Here is a 15,661-nt window from a genome sequence, read left to right as displayed (position 1 = left end):
CAATCGCTCGGGAAGTAGCTTGGACCGATTCAAGCTTCGTTTTATGTTCGTTACGGGCTGCTCCCTATAACTTGTCTACTTATGTAGCAAATCGCGTCGTTTCGATTCTTAATATAGTGTCTCCAGATAAATGGAGACACGTTCGTTCATTTGAAAACCCAGCGGATTTCGCCTCGGAAATTAAAATTTACAAACTGTGGTGGTTCGGACCACAGAGGTTGTCGCGTTGGCAGTTAATTCAAAATTTAATTCAAATTCACTGGAAGCAATGGCACATCCAATACTTGCATACGTTTCGGCAGCGAAGTAAATGGACTGAGAACATCGAGAATCTTCAAATCGGTACACTAGTTCATATAAACTATCCAAACGTACCTCCATTTCAATGGAAGTTAGGCCGGGTTCATAAAGTGAATCCTAAAGATGGTGTCATTCGTTTCGTCACTGTTAAAACTGAATACGGTTTCTTAAAACGACCAGTTCATAGGTTGTCTTCGTTACCTATATCAGATTCAGAATAATTCCATTAGTTTACTTTATTTAGCTTCATAGTTTTATATTCATATTTATTCTTATTTCGTTTTCTTATATAACTCAGTTTCTATTTTTATATAATCATCTTCATTTTTTTTTTCTCTCTTTCCCCAATTTCATTCATTATTAAGCTGGGTTAAAATTCCATTTTAACGGTGGGCGGTGTTCGTAAATATCAAATTATTCGAAGTTCAAAAATTCCTCAACTTGGGTGGGTACTTTTATCGCCGATTTTGAGGGTATTCGACAGACTGCCTCACCGCGCTCGGAGCTGTGAGCGCCCTGTCGTCAGTCGCTCGCGAATTGTATTGTGGACCTTTCGCCTATTCGTCGGACATTTTTTCGCTTCCTATTCGCTGCCCGTTTATTCGGAACGGGCGATCAATTCGGGTGACAATAATCCTTTTTATTTATTATTTGACTTTGTTCGATATCGTGATAAAAAGACACGGTGTAGAAAGGCCGCGGCCAAGTGCGTGTGCGCATCAACACGTGTCGGCGTGGGAGCTGGACTCCAGCAGCTGGGCAGCAGAAGATCATCGAAAGGTAGGTGGTTTGTTAGAATTACCTTTCGTATCGGTGATAGGAGCCTGCCCATTAGAATAGAGGAAACCTTCGAATAAACTCCCTCCACCAGCACCCTACATTCGTTACGTAAAATACAGTCCACTAAAATCACTCCCCGGGGGAATCTCCCTCACACACTGTAATCTTTGAATACAACTGTGGCAACTGTGGTGTGGTTTTTATCCATTTTTTTTTTTTTTAATTTATTCAATGTCACAAAATGAAGACGTAATATTTTATGTGTTATATAAAGATTTTTAAAACATATTACAGCATATTATTTCTAAATCATTAAGAATTTATATTTTTTAATTAAGGCGGCTTTTAGGCGTTTTTGACACAAACTTTAGGAATATATATTTTTGGGAGTTGGTAACATTGGCACGCATGTCAATTAGTGCCATAGATAATAACATTATGGTTAGTTTAGTGCTAGTGTCAACTGGTGTCAACTGTCAGTGTCAAAGAGTTCGAAAAGTAGAAATTTGTAAAAAATACTGGAAAAATAATAATAACGAACAACGAAACGAAGTATTTTGACTTTGAGTTATAGAATTTGAATTCAGGATTTGACTGTTGCGTTATAAGATACAAGGTTTTCCAATAGTTTTAGTGTAGGACTGTAGGTGTTCTTCGAATAAGCACTGCAGAATAGCTCAGTTGCAGCAATAGAACAGTTGGTTGGCGTCGAGTCGAGTGGTGACTGGTGCGCGGGGCGGCGTGTGATGGTGTAGCGCAGCATGTCCAACGTGGAGAACGTGTGTCCGCAGGTGCTGCGCGGCGTGGCGCGCGAGCTGCGCCGCCTGGCCGCCAGCCCGCCCGCCGGCGTCAAGGTGCTGCTGCGCGAGGACGACCTCACCGACGTCACGGCGCTCATCGACGGGCCCGGTGAGTGTGCGCCCACTGCCGACAGTGTTCCCCATCCTACTGTAGAGCAGCTTGTGATCCTTTACACTGTTTGTCTGCCGTGGCACAGTAAGCGCTACAAGTACTGTAAGTTTAGTAAAAAAAGGGAATGTCCAATCTAGATCTTGTAATAAGTAGCCACATCTCAGATTTTTTTATGTTTTTATACATGTCCAATATAAAAGCCCAATCATCAGATACATAACTAACATTCCAAAGAACCACATTTTAAAAGTGAATTAATATTATGAACTAACTAAAAATGAACTAAAAATGGCTATGTAGTTAGTCTGTACACCATAGAAGTAGATGCGAGAGGATTACCAACAAAATCTCTTTATAATTTGCTTAAAGACCTTGGCCTCTCTAGAAGTGCAGCTAGCTCTATATTAGAACTAGTATCCAAAGCTGCTCTTATAGAATTATACCAAATTTGGCTAGGCAGGGAGAACAACACGAGCAGAGAATAATAATAATAATAATAATAATAAGCCCTTTATTCTGTGTTAAGAAATTACAATTATATATACAATACATTTTGTTTTCATTTTTTTTTTTAAAAGAATATCTCTTAACATAGTGTGCCTTTCGGCATAGGCCTCCTCCAGCGACTTCCACTGCTCTCTCTCTCTCTAATGCGACCCTTCTCCAGTTTGGACCTGCTGTGAGCTTTAAGTCATCACGAGCAGAGAATGGGGAGTGTTGATCAATCGTGAAGGAATTTCTTAACCCTACATCCTGTAGTCACAAGTTCAGAACTCTGCTCTGAGTTTTGTCTCTACCACGTGATGGACCCGCACGGTGAGTCCATGGAATGGAATGGTCCATGGATATTCGTCTCCTTTTTGAGCCACTCTCATATTTTGGGAGTCATCTTCACTATCATCATTATCAGCCAATAGATGTACACTGCTGGACATGGACCTTTTGCATGGACTTCCAAACACAACAGTGGAGCCGACAGATTCCAGTCTCTCCCTGCAACCCGCTTGATGTCTTCGGTCCACCTTGTGGAGTTGTGTGTGACCAACACTACGCTTTTGGGTGCAGGTCGCCATTCTTGCACCTTAGGAACCCACATCCATTGGCACTTTGAACTATGTGGCCTGCCCATCGCTTGCTAATAAGGCCTATAGAGAGAGGAATATATTAGCATTCCATGAATTCACCTTGCAGGTGCCGGGTCCATCTCATGGTAGAGAGAAAAACTGAGAGCAGAGTCTTAGACTTGTGACTACAGGATGTAGGGTTAAGGAATTCCTTGACAATCGATTAACACTCCCCTCCTCTGTTTGTGTTGTTCTCCCTGCCTAGCCAAATTTGGTAAGATCCTATTAAAGCATATTTGGATACCCATTCTAATATAGAACTTGTTGCAGTTCTAGAGAGGCCAAGGTCTTTAGCCAAGTTATAGAGAGATGTTGCTGGTAATCCACTTGCACCTACTTCTACGGCGTGCAGACTAACTACATAGCTATTTTTAATTAGTTCATTTGCTCACATTATTATTTTAAGACTTACTTAATGACATCCCACACTGTGGGTTATAATAAACACTACAAAAAAAAACTTTTAAAAATTTTAATTTAAGACTTTTTGGCGTATCCTACTTACATATTCAATTTTCTAGTACTAATCGTTTCTGAGCTAAACCGACAGACAGACAGACAGGCGTGAAAACAAAAGGTTGACTACACTATGTTATCACCGTTTAGTGTTGGAAATAGTAGTCTGTGACAGATATGACGTTGCTCGATCTCGTGTTGGCTTCAGTGTGCTCGTGGCGTTCGAGCCGTCCACATCTCTTGTTGTGTAATTCGTGTTGTGTAATTATGGGTTACTTGGGATAGGCGGGGAGAGTGACTTGAGTGGAAAAGGGGAGTGTTTGATATCAGTAAAAGGTACCTTTAACCCTACACACATCGTTCACAAGTACGTGACTCCACTCAAGGTCATTCTCTGCCATTCTAGGGTCTTATTTTGGTTACAGTTTGAATTGTTAATTAAGTTATCCTGACAAGTGTTGTGAATCATAACCTTTGTTCTACATTAGTTTTCTTATATTTGTAATCACCCTTTTGAGCCTATAATAACTAATTTTTTAAAAATAACTTCTTGTCTTTTTGTACTGTACTTTTCATGTTGTTTTTGTCATTTTTTTTTTTTTGATTCAATGTAAATTATTTTGTTATTCAAGTGACAGGTACAAAAATAAGTTACGGTTTTTACATAATCAACTCCTTTCAGAACGAAGATAGCAATTGTAACGAAGTGTTTGAAAGTGATATTCTAATGTCTTACATCTTTGGAATCCCCATTAAAGATGTACATGTTTTTAAGCTTGATGTACAACTTTGCCTAGTACTATTTTTTTCAATGTGACCGTTAAAAGTACATACAAAAAAAACGTTAAACATGAAAAAATAATTACTTCTTTTCTTTTGGAAAAAATTTAGTTTAAGTTAATTAATAAGTAGAAAAATTTGCAGTAGAAAAATTAAACTTTTTTTACTTGATACAACTATTCAAAAATAATAACCATATATAAAATCAACGCGTAATTTTTCAGAACATATGTATTATGACTAAACCGCATTGAAGGTAGGCATTTTTGAATTTTGTACAAAAATCAATATAACTTGAAAACCGTAACATATACTGCGTTATTTTAGTAGGCCTCGATGTGTATGGTGATGTATCACGTTGTGAGTGTGTGCGTGCCTGTCGCAGCCGACACGCCGTACGCCGGCGGCGTGTTCCGCGTGCGCCTGGCGCTGGGCCGCGAGTTCCCCGCCGCGCCGCCGCGCGCCTACTTCGTGACGCGCATCTTCCACCCCAACGTGTCGGCGGCGGGCGAGGTGTGCGTCAACACGCTGAAGCGCGACTGGCGGCCCGAGCTGGGCCTGGCGCACGCGCTGCTGGCCGTGCGCTGCCTGCTCATCGCGCCCAACGCCGACTCGGCGCTCAACGCCGACGCCGCCGCGCTGCTGCGCGACCGCTACGACGACTACTTCGCGCGCGCCAAGCTCTACACCGACATCCACGCGCGCCCGTCGGCCGCCGGCGCCGCCGCGCCCGCCGCGACCGCCGCGCCCGCCGCGCCCGCCGCGACCGTCGCCGCCGCGCCCGCCGCGCCCGCCGCGACCGACGCGCCACGCGCCAAGCGCTCGCGCCGCGCCGAGCCCAAGCGCGACGCGCGCCGCATCCTGAAGCGCTTATGAGTCTCCGACGCGACGCTGCGCCAGGCGGAGGAGCATGTTTCGTGTAGTTGTATTTATTTTATTAAATAATGTCAAATAATACCTTCGGTTTTATTGTTTTTCTAACGCCTCAGTGACGCCGTCACATTTCGCTTTGAATCTTGACGGCTGAACTAAACCAAAAGATTAAAAGCAATAGCTCAGGTACTTCATCAATCTCGAGTCTCCTCTTAGAATGAGAGGGGTTAGGCCAATAGTCCACCACGCTGGCCCAATGCGGATAGGCAGACTTCACACACGCAGAGAATTAAGAAAATTCTCAGGTATGCAGGTTTTTTTACGATGTTTTTCCTTTTTTTTTTATTCTTTTACAAGTTAGCCCTTGACTACAATCTCACCTGATGGTAAGCGATGATGCAGTCTTAGATGGAAGCGAGCTAACTTGTTAGGAGGAGGATGAATCCACATCCCTTTTCGGTTTCTACACGAAATCGTACCGGAACGCTAAATCGCTTGGCGGTACGTCTTTGCCGGTAGGGTGGTAACTAGCCACGACCGAAGCCTCCCACCAGCCAGACCTGGACCAATTAAGAAAATCTCAATCGGCCCAGTAAATCCACTGCACCACGGAGGCCGTCAAACCGTCCTTTACAGTTTGAGACACGTGATATTTAATTTCTTATAAAATACAACCGACTTCAAAATTATAAAAATGTTTTTATTAAACTAAATGTGCCACCTTCTTAGTTTGCTCAGTGCGACCAGTTTGAAGGTGGTACCAAGTTAGTGATGTATTAATTCAAGCCGTTTAAATCATAAAGAGTTGATAAGAGAAAAATTTAAAGAAATTAAAGTAATGACTGTGCCTTAGATACATAGATAATAGAGGGATATGTGACAAGTAATTTTCGTTGAGGCTTCCGGTAACCATGTTTGGTCACCAAATTGAGCTAGGGCTGTTTTATCGATAATAATTAAGCACTCGATATAAAATTATACAAAATATGTTTACTAAAATGAAACATTTTAAATTCTGTCTTACATTATTATAATATTAAATTCCATACAATTGATTTTCTCATTATAGTGTTTGTATTTAACACATATTAATCAATAATAAACAGATGGAGCGTACGTAACATGACGGTGTCGTACCCGCTACGAATATGAAATTCAAAAACGAATACGTTCTCTTGTCAGTACGATACGAACCATTGCATTAGTAATTTTCAATATTATTCAAGAAAAATGGCGTCATATGATTCTAAATATTATAAAAACTGTTTTCAAAAAGTAAAGAAATAAGATGGAGTATTTTTTATTGATTATTATATCAATTTACGTTATTGTTTTAATATGCAAATGTCAAGGAGAAGTGTGACTATTGTTTTTTTTTATGGATTGCACGCACGCTTCAGCATAAACTGCATGCTGAAGCGTGCGTGTAAAGACTCCTCTGGTTACTCTGTGGTACTTAATAAACATTGTATAGTATAAATTATTTAAACTATACAGTGTTTTGTATTGGCACTCACGAACGTTGGCCTGTGTTTATGTCTTGGATGTGTAACGATTACTATCAGATGAATATGATGCTGTCCTAGACCACCAGCCTACTACTAAACTCTCCAAGTCGCACAGTTTATGCACTGAATCCTCAAGGCAACAGGAAACAAAAATCGTAATTCATCAACAAAATTTATTTATAGAAGTTGCAAAACTTACAATTTTTGATACAAGGACGTTATACATAACAAAAAGTAATAGGCTAGTTGACACTTTTTTTGTAAATGGTCTTTTAAAATTTGATTATCGTTCTACCAGACAAATTTTTTTTTTCATATTTTTTGAGACGTTATTACAAGAAAATTTAGTTTTTAAGTATGTTTTGACAAAACAATACAATACTTGTATTCCATTTTGGGAAACAGCATTGTCATGACTCTCTGATAACAGATTAAGATTCACTTTTTGCAAGGGTTATCTTACTTGTTGCTCAGGTGATAAATTCTGCAATAGGTCATTTTTATTCTTCGGTTATCTACTAAAATATTACTATAAATGCAACAATAGTAATTATATGAGTACATACAGTAACCAACCAGCAAAATCTTTTTTCAAATTTGTGAATGATATTTTCTCTTACACTATTGGACACAATAAAAAATTATATAAATAAATGTTAAAATTAAAATTTACTAGTATTCAGATATTTTAAAATGAGGGAATTCCTATATTATCACAAACAAGAATGAATACGATGAAAAAAGATTCTCACCGGGATAGATGGACAGGCATTGTCTTTGAGGCGCGGAAAGCATCCTTCTTAAAATGATCACTACATATGCAGCTGTATCGTGATGCCTTGAAATTAGGCCTGTTAATGCTGTTTAGCCATTTTTGTCTCAAATTATGATTTTTTGGAAATCTGAAAAATATAAAATAACTATACTTATAGAACATAAAATAATTTATTAATTTATACGTTTTCGCTTATTTCGATGATATAGCGAAACAAATCAATTGTTCACTATTCATCGATATTGTAAACGATACTTTCCCAACACTACGTATACGTATAGAAATAAAAAAAAATTGTTGCACACCACACTAAATTACAAAAAAAAATAGTAATTCTTTTAAGGGCAATGGGGATGATGACTAGGTTTGAATATATTCATTTTTATGATTCATTCGGGTAAATAGGGTCAATGTTAACTAATTTATACATATAAAGCAAGGATTGTCTGGATATTTGCCAAATAAATGAGATTATAAAATTTCAAAATCTATTAAAAATATTTTATCGTAATTAGATGAAAATTCATACAGTTTTAGCTTCCTTACATTAAATGTGACATTTTTTAATACATGAACTATAAGCATAAACGCACAAATAACAAAGATATTAGTAATTTTGTTTGAACGCGCATACAAATCTAACGATCATTACATTGCCTATGACGTCATTAGTTCGAGCCATTTTGTATGGGGCGTTTTTCAGGGATCCGCGGCAGCGCCGCAAATCTGACTTTAAATCCCTGTAGCTCCGAAAGTAATGATCGCAGATACCCTGTTCCTTTTACAAAATTGCTTTACTATTAGTATACTCTTAATTTATATACAACTAGCGGACGCCCGCGACTTCGTCTGCGTAAAATTCGATGTCAATTTTACTACTACCCCCTAACCTAACCTAACCTACCCTACCCCTACCCTACCCCTACCCTATCACTACCCCAACCCTACCACTGCCCCAACCCTACCCCTACCCTACCCCTACCTTACCTATACCCTACCCCAATCCTACCCGTACCCTCCCCGTACCCTATCCCTTTCCTACCCCTATCCCACCCGTACCCCTATCTCACGCCTATCCTACCCCTACCCTGCCACTTCCCTATCCTACCCGTACCTCTACCCTACCACTACCCTACCTCTACCCCGACCCTACCACTACCCTAAACCCGGCCCTAAACCTACCCTACCCCTACACTACCCCTACGCTTCCCTACCCGTACCCTAACCTACCCTGTAACTTCTCTATCTTACTCCTACCCTTAGCAAAATCGGTCCAGTCCTTCGAGAGTGGTGGTATGACCAAGAGAAATAGAGACTTCTATGCTAATAATATAAAGAGGTAAAGTTCGTGTGGTTGTAGGAGGTAATCTCTGGATCTACTGGACCGATTTGGAAAATTGTTTTACCAATAGAAAGCTACGTTATTTGCGAGTGTCCAAGGCTATGTTTGATCCCCATATTCACACGGGAACGGGAACTACGTAAATGAAAGCGCCGGGCGTCATATAGTGGAATTTCTGCGTCTTTTAGAAATTTTGTATTATCTCCGAAACTATTTAAGTGATTAACATACTGTAAAGGGCAAATCTTATCTCCATAATACCCTTGTGATTATTAAATAATTTATTTTAATAAGGATTAAAGTTTAGTTGTATAAATAATGACGTAAACCTAAGTATATAAAATTAATAATTTTTAAAACACAAAAGGCCTTTTTTCCTCTATATATCAGCTAATATATAGAAGATAGATATATGGTGTCGCGGACTTTTTTGTAGAACTTTTAAAGATACATAAAGTCTTCATATATTAATTTCAATTTTACACAGTAGTTAAGGCAGCGCATGCGAATAAGTCTGTATAAGAGGATTTTCAGTCCGACCTGTATGACAAAAACTGTGATAACTCGGCTAATATATATGATACCAATATAAAATATAACCTATAGCACTCCCCGATAATGTAGCATTCTACTGGTGAAAGAATTTTTAAACAAAAAAAAATGTGACAAACTTACAAACTTTACCTCTTTATAATATTAGTATAGACTACGTATGTATATCTTTTACAAAATTAAGTTAACACAAAACACTATAATTACACTTACTAAGTTTTAATTAATTTATATACACAACAATCGAAATAATACCATAAAACGAAATAATAACTAATTACACGAAATACGTATGACGAAAGTCGAAAGTCGAAACGAAACGAATAAAATAAAATTACAAATTATTTATTTGAATTTAAACCTGATTACCTGAACCTGGTCCTGAACCTGAACAAAGAAAGTACGACGTATCTAAACTATAAATTAAAACTTAATAAAGTATGTCTCTAATCTCTATTTCTAAATCTAAAAAGCAAATACGTAAATAGACAGAGTCAGACAAACAGTATCTAGCTAACTTTAACTACCTACGTGGTACGTGCCTAGAAGTAGAACATATACATAATCATTATCAATTAACATCGACTTGCCAAAATCTAGGTAAATTTTTCACCACTAACACCAATGTATGAACAATCAATTTCGATCATCATGTAGTCGGCATAAATCTCCCTAGCGCCGTACAAAAATATGGTGTTTTTGCTCAACGCCATCTATTGGTAAATGGATAAAACGCCTACATAAAGTTTAGTAACCAAAAATGCTGATCCCTATAAAATACGTAGAAACCTATAGAGGAAGGTTCAACTTAATTTGGCGGGTGGTGCTTAAACATAAGCGGCATTCCGCCTTTTAGAAATTTTGTATTATCTCCGAAACTATTTAACTAATTAACATACTATAAAGGGCAAATCTTATCTCCATAACATCCTTGTGATTATTAAATAATTTATTTTGATAAGGATTTAAGTTAAGTAGCATAAATAATGACGCAAACCTAAGTATATAAAATTAATAATTTTTAAAACACAAAAGGTACTATATCTGCTAATTTATAGAAGATAGGTATATGGTGTCGCGGACTTGTTTGTAGAACTTTTAAAGATACATAAAGTCTCCATACATTAATTTCAATTTTACACAATGGTTAAGGCAGCGCATGCGAATAAGTCTGCCTAAGAGGATTTTCGGTCCGACCTGTATGACAAAAACTGTGATAACTCGGCTAATATGTATGATACCAATATAAAATATAGCCTATAGCACTCCCCGATAATGTAGCATTCTACTGGTGAAAGAATTTTTAAAATCGGACCAGTAGTTCCGAAGATTACCCCATTTAAAAAATGTGACAAACTTACAAACTTACAAACTTTACCTCTTTATAATATTATAGTATAGATATAGATATAGATTTAAAAAACTGTCATCATCCCTATTGCATGTTTTTATATTAGACTACCACATGAAGCCATCGGAATGTCTCTCAAAAAGTTGAAAGTGTTTATAACGCAAGCTTTGAGGAAAGTCTTATTATAGTGTTAACTGATTGTGAAGTCGCCGCCTTTGCCTCAGTTTTCGCGGTGATTTTGTGGGCACGTAAGTCGTAACGTCTATAGTTAAAACGTCCTTAAAACCTTGGAATTTCGGCGAACATAAGTATATTTCATTATATAGATATGAATATTGTAATCCTTGTCTTATTTATTTCAAGGATTTAATTAGTTAACAATACTTTGTATAATTATTGAAAATTAATGATTATTATGAAGATTTCAAAAGGTGTTAACACCTGCCGGAACCACCGAAAGGTCAACGCACGTCATTGTCAATCTGTAAAGCAGGACCACAGCTATATAGCAAGCTAAACTATTATTCGTGTTCCTGACAGCAAACCCTTTCATTTGATATCCATATCATGGGGGTAGATTTCAAACAGCCAGTCCGCCATATTGGTTTGATTTGTAATGACGTTTCCCAGCTAGTCATGTATTGTTATCAGAACTCAGAGCGTGTGAAATTTCATTCTAATCGAAGACCGGGAAGTGGTCAAATTGAGATTCCAAGATTTTCTTACATACATAAGTAGGTAGTTACAAGTGAAGCTAATATAAGCGTGTTAAACAAAAAACAAATAAAAAATAAAGATTTATTACAATTAGATGCTTAGCAACAGATCGGCGCACGACCGCCAGCGCGCCCGTGCGACAGTCGCTCAGTGGTCGGGCTTGTCGTGCAGCGGCAGCTCCTCGCCGCACGACCGCCGGCGCGCGCCCGTGCGACAGTCGCGCGACAGTCGCTCAGTGGTCGGGCTTGTCGTGCAGCGGCAGCTCCTCGCGGCGCGGCGCCGGCGCGCGCGGCGGCAGCAGCACGAAGCGGTGCAGCAGCGCCGCCGCCGCCGCGCCGCCCAGCGGGCCCACCCAGTACACCTGCAACACGCCCAGCGTCAGCGCTCGCCCTGCGCTCGCCCCACTGCGCACTGCGCACTACGCACCCAGTGGTCCTTGAACGCGTTCTGCAGCAGCGCGGGCGCGAAGCTGCGCGCCGGGTTGAGGCTGGCGCCCGTCATCGGCCCCTGCAACGAGACGCACGGTCAGCGGGCGCGGCGAGGGCGCGCGGCGGCGGCGACGGCGGCGGCGGCGGCGATACTCACGCCCGCGTACACCAGGCCGGCGACCGCCAGTCCGAACTTGACGGACGCGGCGGGGTCGGGGCGCGCGGCGTCGTGCGCCGCCCACAGCGCGCAGCACAGCAGCGCCAGCGCGCCCGTGAGCGCCGCCTCCACCAGCGCCGCGGCCGGCGCGCCCACCGAGCCCGGCAGCGTGACGCCGGCCACGCCCGTGAACCGCGGCGACAGCAGCTTGAGCGCGCCGCAGCCCAGCAGCGCGCCCGCCAGCTGCGCCAGCGCGTAGGCGGCGGCGGCGGGCGCGGCCAGGCGGCCCGACAGCAGCGCCGCCAGCGTCACGGCGGGGTTCATGTGCGCGCCGGACGCGGGCCCGAACGCCTCCACGTTGACCAGCACGGCGAACCCGAAGGCGAAGGCCGGCGCGGTGAGCGGGGCCTCGCTCGCCAGCAGCGACGCCAGCCCCAGCAGCACCAGCAGCGCCGTGGCCAGCAGCTCGCTCACCAGCGCGCGCCACCAGCGGCGCAGCCACGCGCGCGCGCCGCCGCCGTCCGCTGCGAAGCGCCCGTCAGTGGTTCAGTACGCCGCACAGGTTTGTCCCGTCTCACGTCTACCTTTAGTCTATCCTAGCCAATAGTAGCTTGTAGCCAGTAGGTACGCGGGGTGTTAATTAAGTTGTGAGAATGACTGTCAAAGGCGTTAAAGTAATCAATGCATGCCTAATATAGGTATACACCTATTTGGGATTTTATAGTTATTTGTTTAATTTATTGTATTTCTCTACTATTTGTTTTACAGTAAAAATGTGGTCCAAGGTCGAGAAGTATTGTCTAAAACCCGCTTGTTGTCGTGGTTGGTTATCATCAAGCTTTTCGATTATTCTTTCTAGAATGACTTTCGAGAATACCTTGTAAATATTAGAGAGCAGGCTTATGGGTCTATAGTTTCCTATATCGTCTTTTAGTCCTTTCTTGTAAATAAGGATGACAAGGGATGTTTTCACTGAACAGGAATTTTGCCGGTTTCGATGACGTCGTTAAATATTGGTGTCAGAATGGGTAGCAGTTCTTCAATAGTACCTTTTAAGAGCTCATTCATAATTTTTTCATAGTGTACCTAGTATAAAAGATTTGGGGAACCTTTTACCTACCAATAGTTTTCGATTCAGTTATCCGTTTGTAAAATATTAAGTTAATTTTAATGTTCTAAGCTTTTTGCGGTGATTTTGTAGGGACGTAACCGGATTACAGTATAAAATGATCATTGACCCAACCGCAGAAATGTACGTGAATAGGTGAAATTTGAATATGGGGGGCACTTATAGGGGTTAAGATTGAAAGTTAAAAAAAAACTTTTGTAAAATTCATTGTGTGATATATGAAATGAAAGGTATAAGAGGATTATAATTTTTTTTTTTTGGAATGAAAAAAAATTGCTTGCAGTTTATTTAAACAAATAGAAGACAATTAACCAGGCCCTTTTCTCCAAAACTATTGTATGCAAAATGATGACAAAAATACAGAAATAGCTAATTTCTGTTATTGTAATTCTACTTGAAGATTTCCGGAAAACGTTGAAACTCTGATTAGTATGAAGGTCATTTCTGGGGAGCTAAATGGAAATTTAAAAAAAAAAAAATTATCTTTTTTAAACTGCATTGACACATCAAACGATCTTGGTAAGAGGATCGCAAATATATGTTTTTTGTAATTTTGATATAAATAGTTTTAAAGTTGTTCAAGAAAATGGACAATTCTCCCCTTTTCTCCGTTTCTACTTAACCTAAAAATATGTAAAAAAGACAAAAGTTAGCTTTCTACTTCAAGATTTGCGGAAAACTATAGAACTCTGAAACTTTGGAATACGAATGTCACTTCTGTGGGGCAATGGAAAATTATAAAAAAAAACCAAACAACAAAGTACTGAAGTTCTGAAGTTTTCCCGGAATTTTCAAATAGAAAGCTAACTTCTGTATTTTTTTTTTAAATTTACATACAGTAATTTCGGAGAAAAAGGGCATGGTCAATTATTGTCGTCTGTTGTTTAAACCTTGAAAGCTATTCTTTTTTAAATCCAAAAAAAAAATAATAATATCCTCTTATAAGTTCTTCATTTTTTTTGCTACAAACTTGAAATTTGGAGGGAGGTAGTAAACAGTTAGATTACGTTTGTTATGAATGGATTTTGCGACAGGGCCGGATTAAGGAGGTCTAAAGGCTCTCGCGAGTTTGTATAAAAGTCCTTCATCTTTCAAGCTACAAACTTGAATTTTGGCAAGAAGGTGGTTTATAGTTAGTAGATGTCCGTTACAAACTAATTTTGACAATGGTTAAAAAAGTTTGAAATAAAACAATCTTAAAAGATATTTTTTGATAACAATTTGCAGAAATTAGCATAGGTCTGCGTTGACGCACGTGCCCAAAACATTGCACGCACTCTCGACTACGTACCTACTCATTGAATATTTTGTTATTTAAATATATTCGTTATACCGGTGAATTATAGTCGCTGTGACTGCCGGCGCCGGACCGGGCGCGTGTGTAGTCGTGTACAGGATTACGCGGGGCCGAGCAAACGGTTCCTTGCGCTCCGCGGCGCAGTCGGATCGGAACATACATTCAGGATATTGATTTTAATTGTTAATTAACTAAATTGATTAGATAATATTTTCCTGTGGACACATAATATAAATATTAGAGTAATTTTAAATATTTACATAATGTTGTTATATTAATTACACATACGCCTCAGGTGAACGGGTTTATACACAATAATACATAGATAGGTAGGACAATATTATATAGATCTGTCTGTGTGTCGGCCTCCTGTTCTGTCCCAGCTCAACGACTCACGCTTGACGTGTGCGCACTGCACGTAAACTATCCGGTCAGTGAAGTAGTCTACATTAGATTTACATTCGATTTTAAGCTTGATCTGTAACATCCAGACGAACGTAGCGTTGGCTACGTTCGTCTGGATCCCACATCAGTTGTAGCAAATCTTGTAGATTTGCTACAACTGATGTGGGGATTGTTTAAAGTAAATGTTAAGGGACTTTAAAAAAGAAGTCGCTAATGAAGATGATGGATGATAATGAGGATGATAGTAATGGCGCTGTTGATACTGAAACGAGAACCCAAACATTCCGTGAATGGGAAAGAGAAATGTCTCAAACATTTAAAAACCAGTCGCACAAAAGAGTTTATAATTTCCGATGACCTTTTGCGATGCGAGCGACGAGCGCAGCGAATTTTTTATTTTGTTGGTTATATTTAAATAACGAACGATCAAATATAAATAGTCGTCGGCCCCCCGCGCCCGCCGAACGGATTCATTCGCAAATCAAATATTTTCACAAGCACGTGGGCTTCCTGAAGTTTGCCGGAAGCACTAACTGAAACTCGAAAGCGCGCGCGCGGGCCCGCGCGCGACATACTGACCGTGACCGTCGCTGGGCATGTGCAGGTCGGCACTGGGCACTGGGCACTGGTACGGGAGAGCACTCGGCGTGCGGGAGCGAGGCGACGGGTCGGGCGCCGCGCACGGACTGGGCGCGCCGCGACGGCCGCCCGCACACAACACTATCGCGTGTCCTCGGCGGCCTGCGGGGCGGAGCGCGCCTCGAAGCGCCGCTGG

General features: G+C 40.7%; 2 protein-coding genes across 2 annotated transcripts; one reads left to right on the top strand and one right to left on the bottom strand.

The window, feature by feature from the left end:
• Window positions 1–1,559: 1,559 nt before the first annotated feature.
• Window positions 1,560–5,307, top strand: LOC112050835 (ubiquitin-conjugating enzyme E2 S). The gene is made up of 2 exons (XM_024089201.2): window positions 1,560–1,989; window positions 4,738–5,307. Exons 1-2 carry the CDS (start codon window positions 1,842–1,844, stop codon window positions 5,226–5,228), a joined length of 639 nt encoding a protein of 212 aa, XP_023944969.2. The 5' UTR covers window positions 1,560–1,841; the 3' UTR covers window positions 5,229–5,307.
• A 6,230-nt stretch (window positions 5,308–11,537) lies between these two features.
• On the bottom strand, window positions 11,538–15,622 carry LOC112050933 (lens fiber major intrinsic protein-like). Its single transcript, XM_024089358.2, has 4 exons — window positions 15,466–15,622; window positions 12,056–12,579; window positions 11,897–11,977; window positions 11,538–11,831 (listed from the first exon to the last, which is right to left on the bottom strand). Exons 1-4 carry the CDS (start codon window positions 15,482–15,484, stop codon window positions 11,703–11,705), a joined length of 753 nt encoding a protein of 250 aa, XP_023945126.1. The 5' UTR covers window positions 15,485–15,622; the 3' UTR covers window positions 11,538–11,702.
• Window positions 15,623–15,661: the final 39 nt, after the last annotated feature.

The sequence above is a fragment of the Bicyclus anynana genome, chromosome 5, assembly GCF_947172395.1.
Source record: "Bicyclus anynana chromosome 5, ilBicAnyn1.1, whole genome shotgun sequence".
In the NCBI taxonomy this organism is placed as follows: domain Eukaryota; kingdom Metazoa; phylum Arthropoda; class Insecta; order Lepidoptera; family Nymphalidae; genus Bicyclus; species Bicyclus anynana.
Note: the sequence above shows the minus strand (reverse complement) of the source record. Positions and strands in the feature narration are given on the sequence as shown.

What these genes read in the sequence shown, in the direction of transcription:
- LOC112050835 (XM_024089201.2), top strand. Translation starts at nt 1,842, where the DNA reads ATGTCCAACGTGGAGAACGTGTGTCCGCAGGTGCTGCGCGGCGTGGCG. An exon ending in GGCGCTCATCGACGGGCCCG is followed by an intron (nt 1,990 to 4,737) that starts GTGAGTGTGCGC and finishes TGCCTGTCGCAG; the next exon opens with CCGACACGCCGTACGCCGGC.
- LOC112050933 (XM_024089358.2), bottom strand. An exon ending in CCGGCCTGGTGTACGCGGGC is followed by an intron (nt 11,978 to 12,055) that starts GTGAGTATCGCC and finishes GTCTCGTTGCAG; the next exon opens with GGGCCGATGACGGGCGCCAG. An exon ending in ACGCGTTCAAGGACCACTGG is followed by an intron (nt 11,832 to 11,896) that starts GTGCGTAGTGCG and finishes GGCGTGTTGCAG; the next exon opens with GTGTACTGGGTGGGCCCGCT.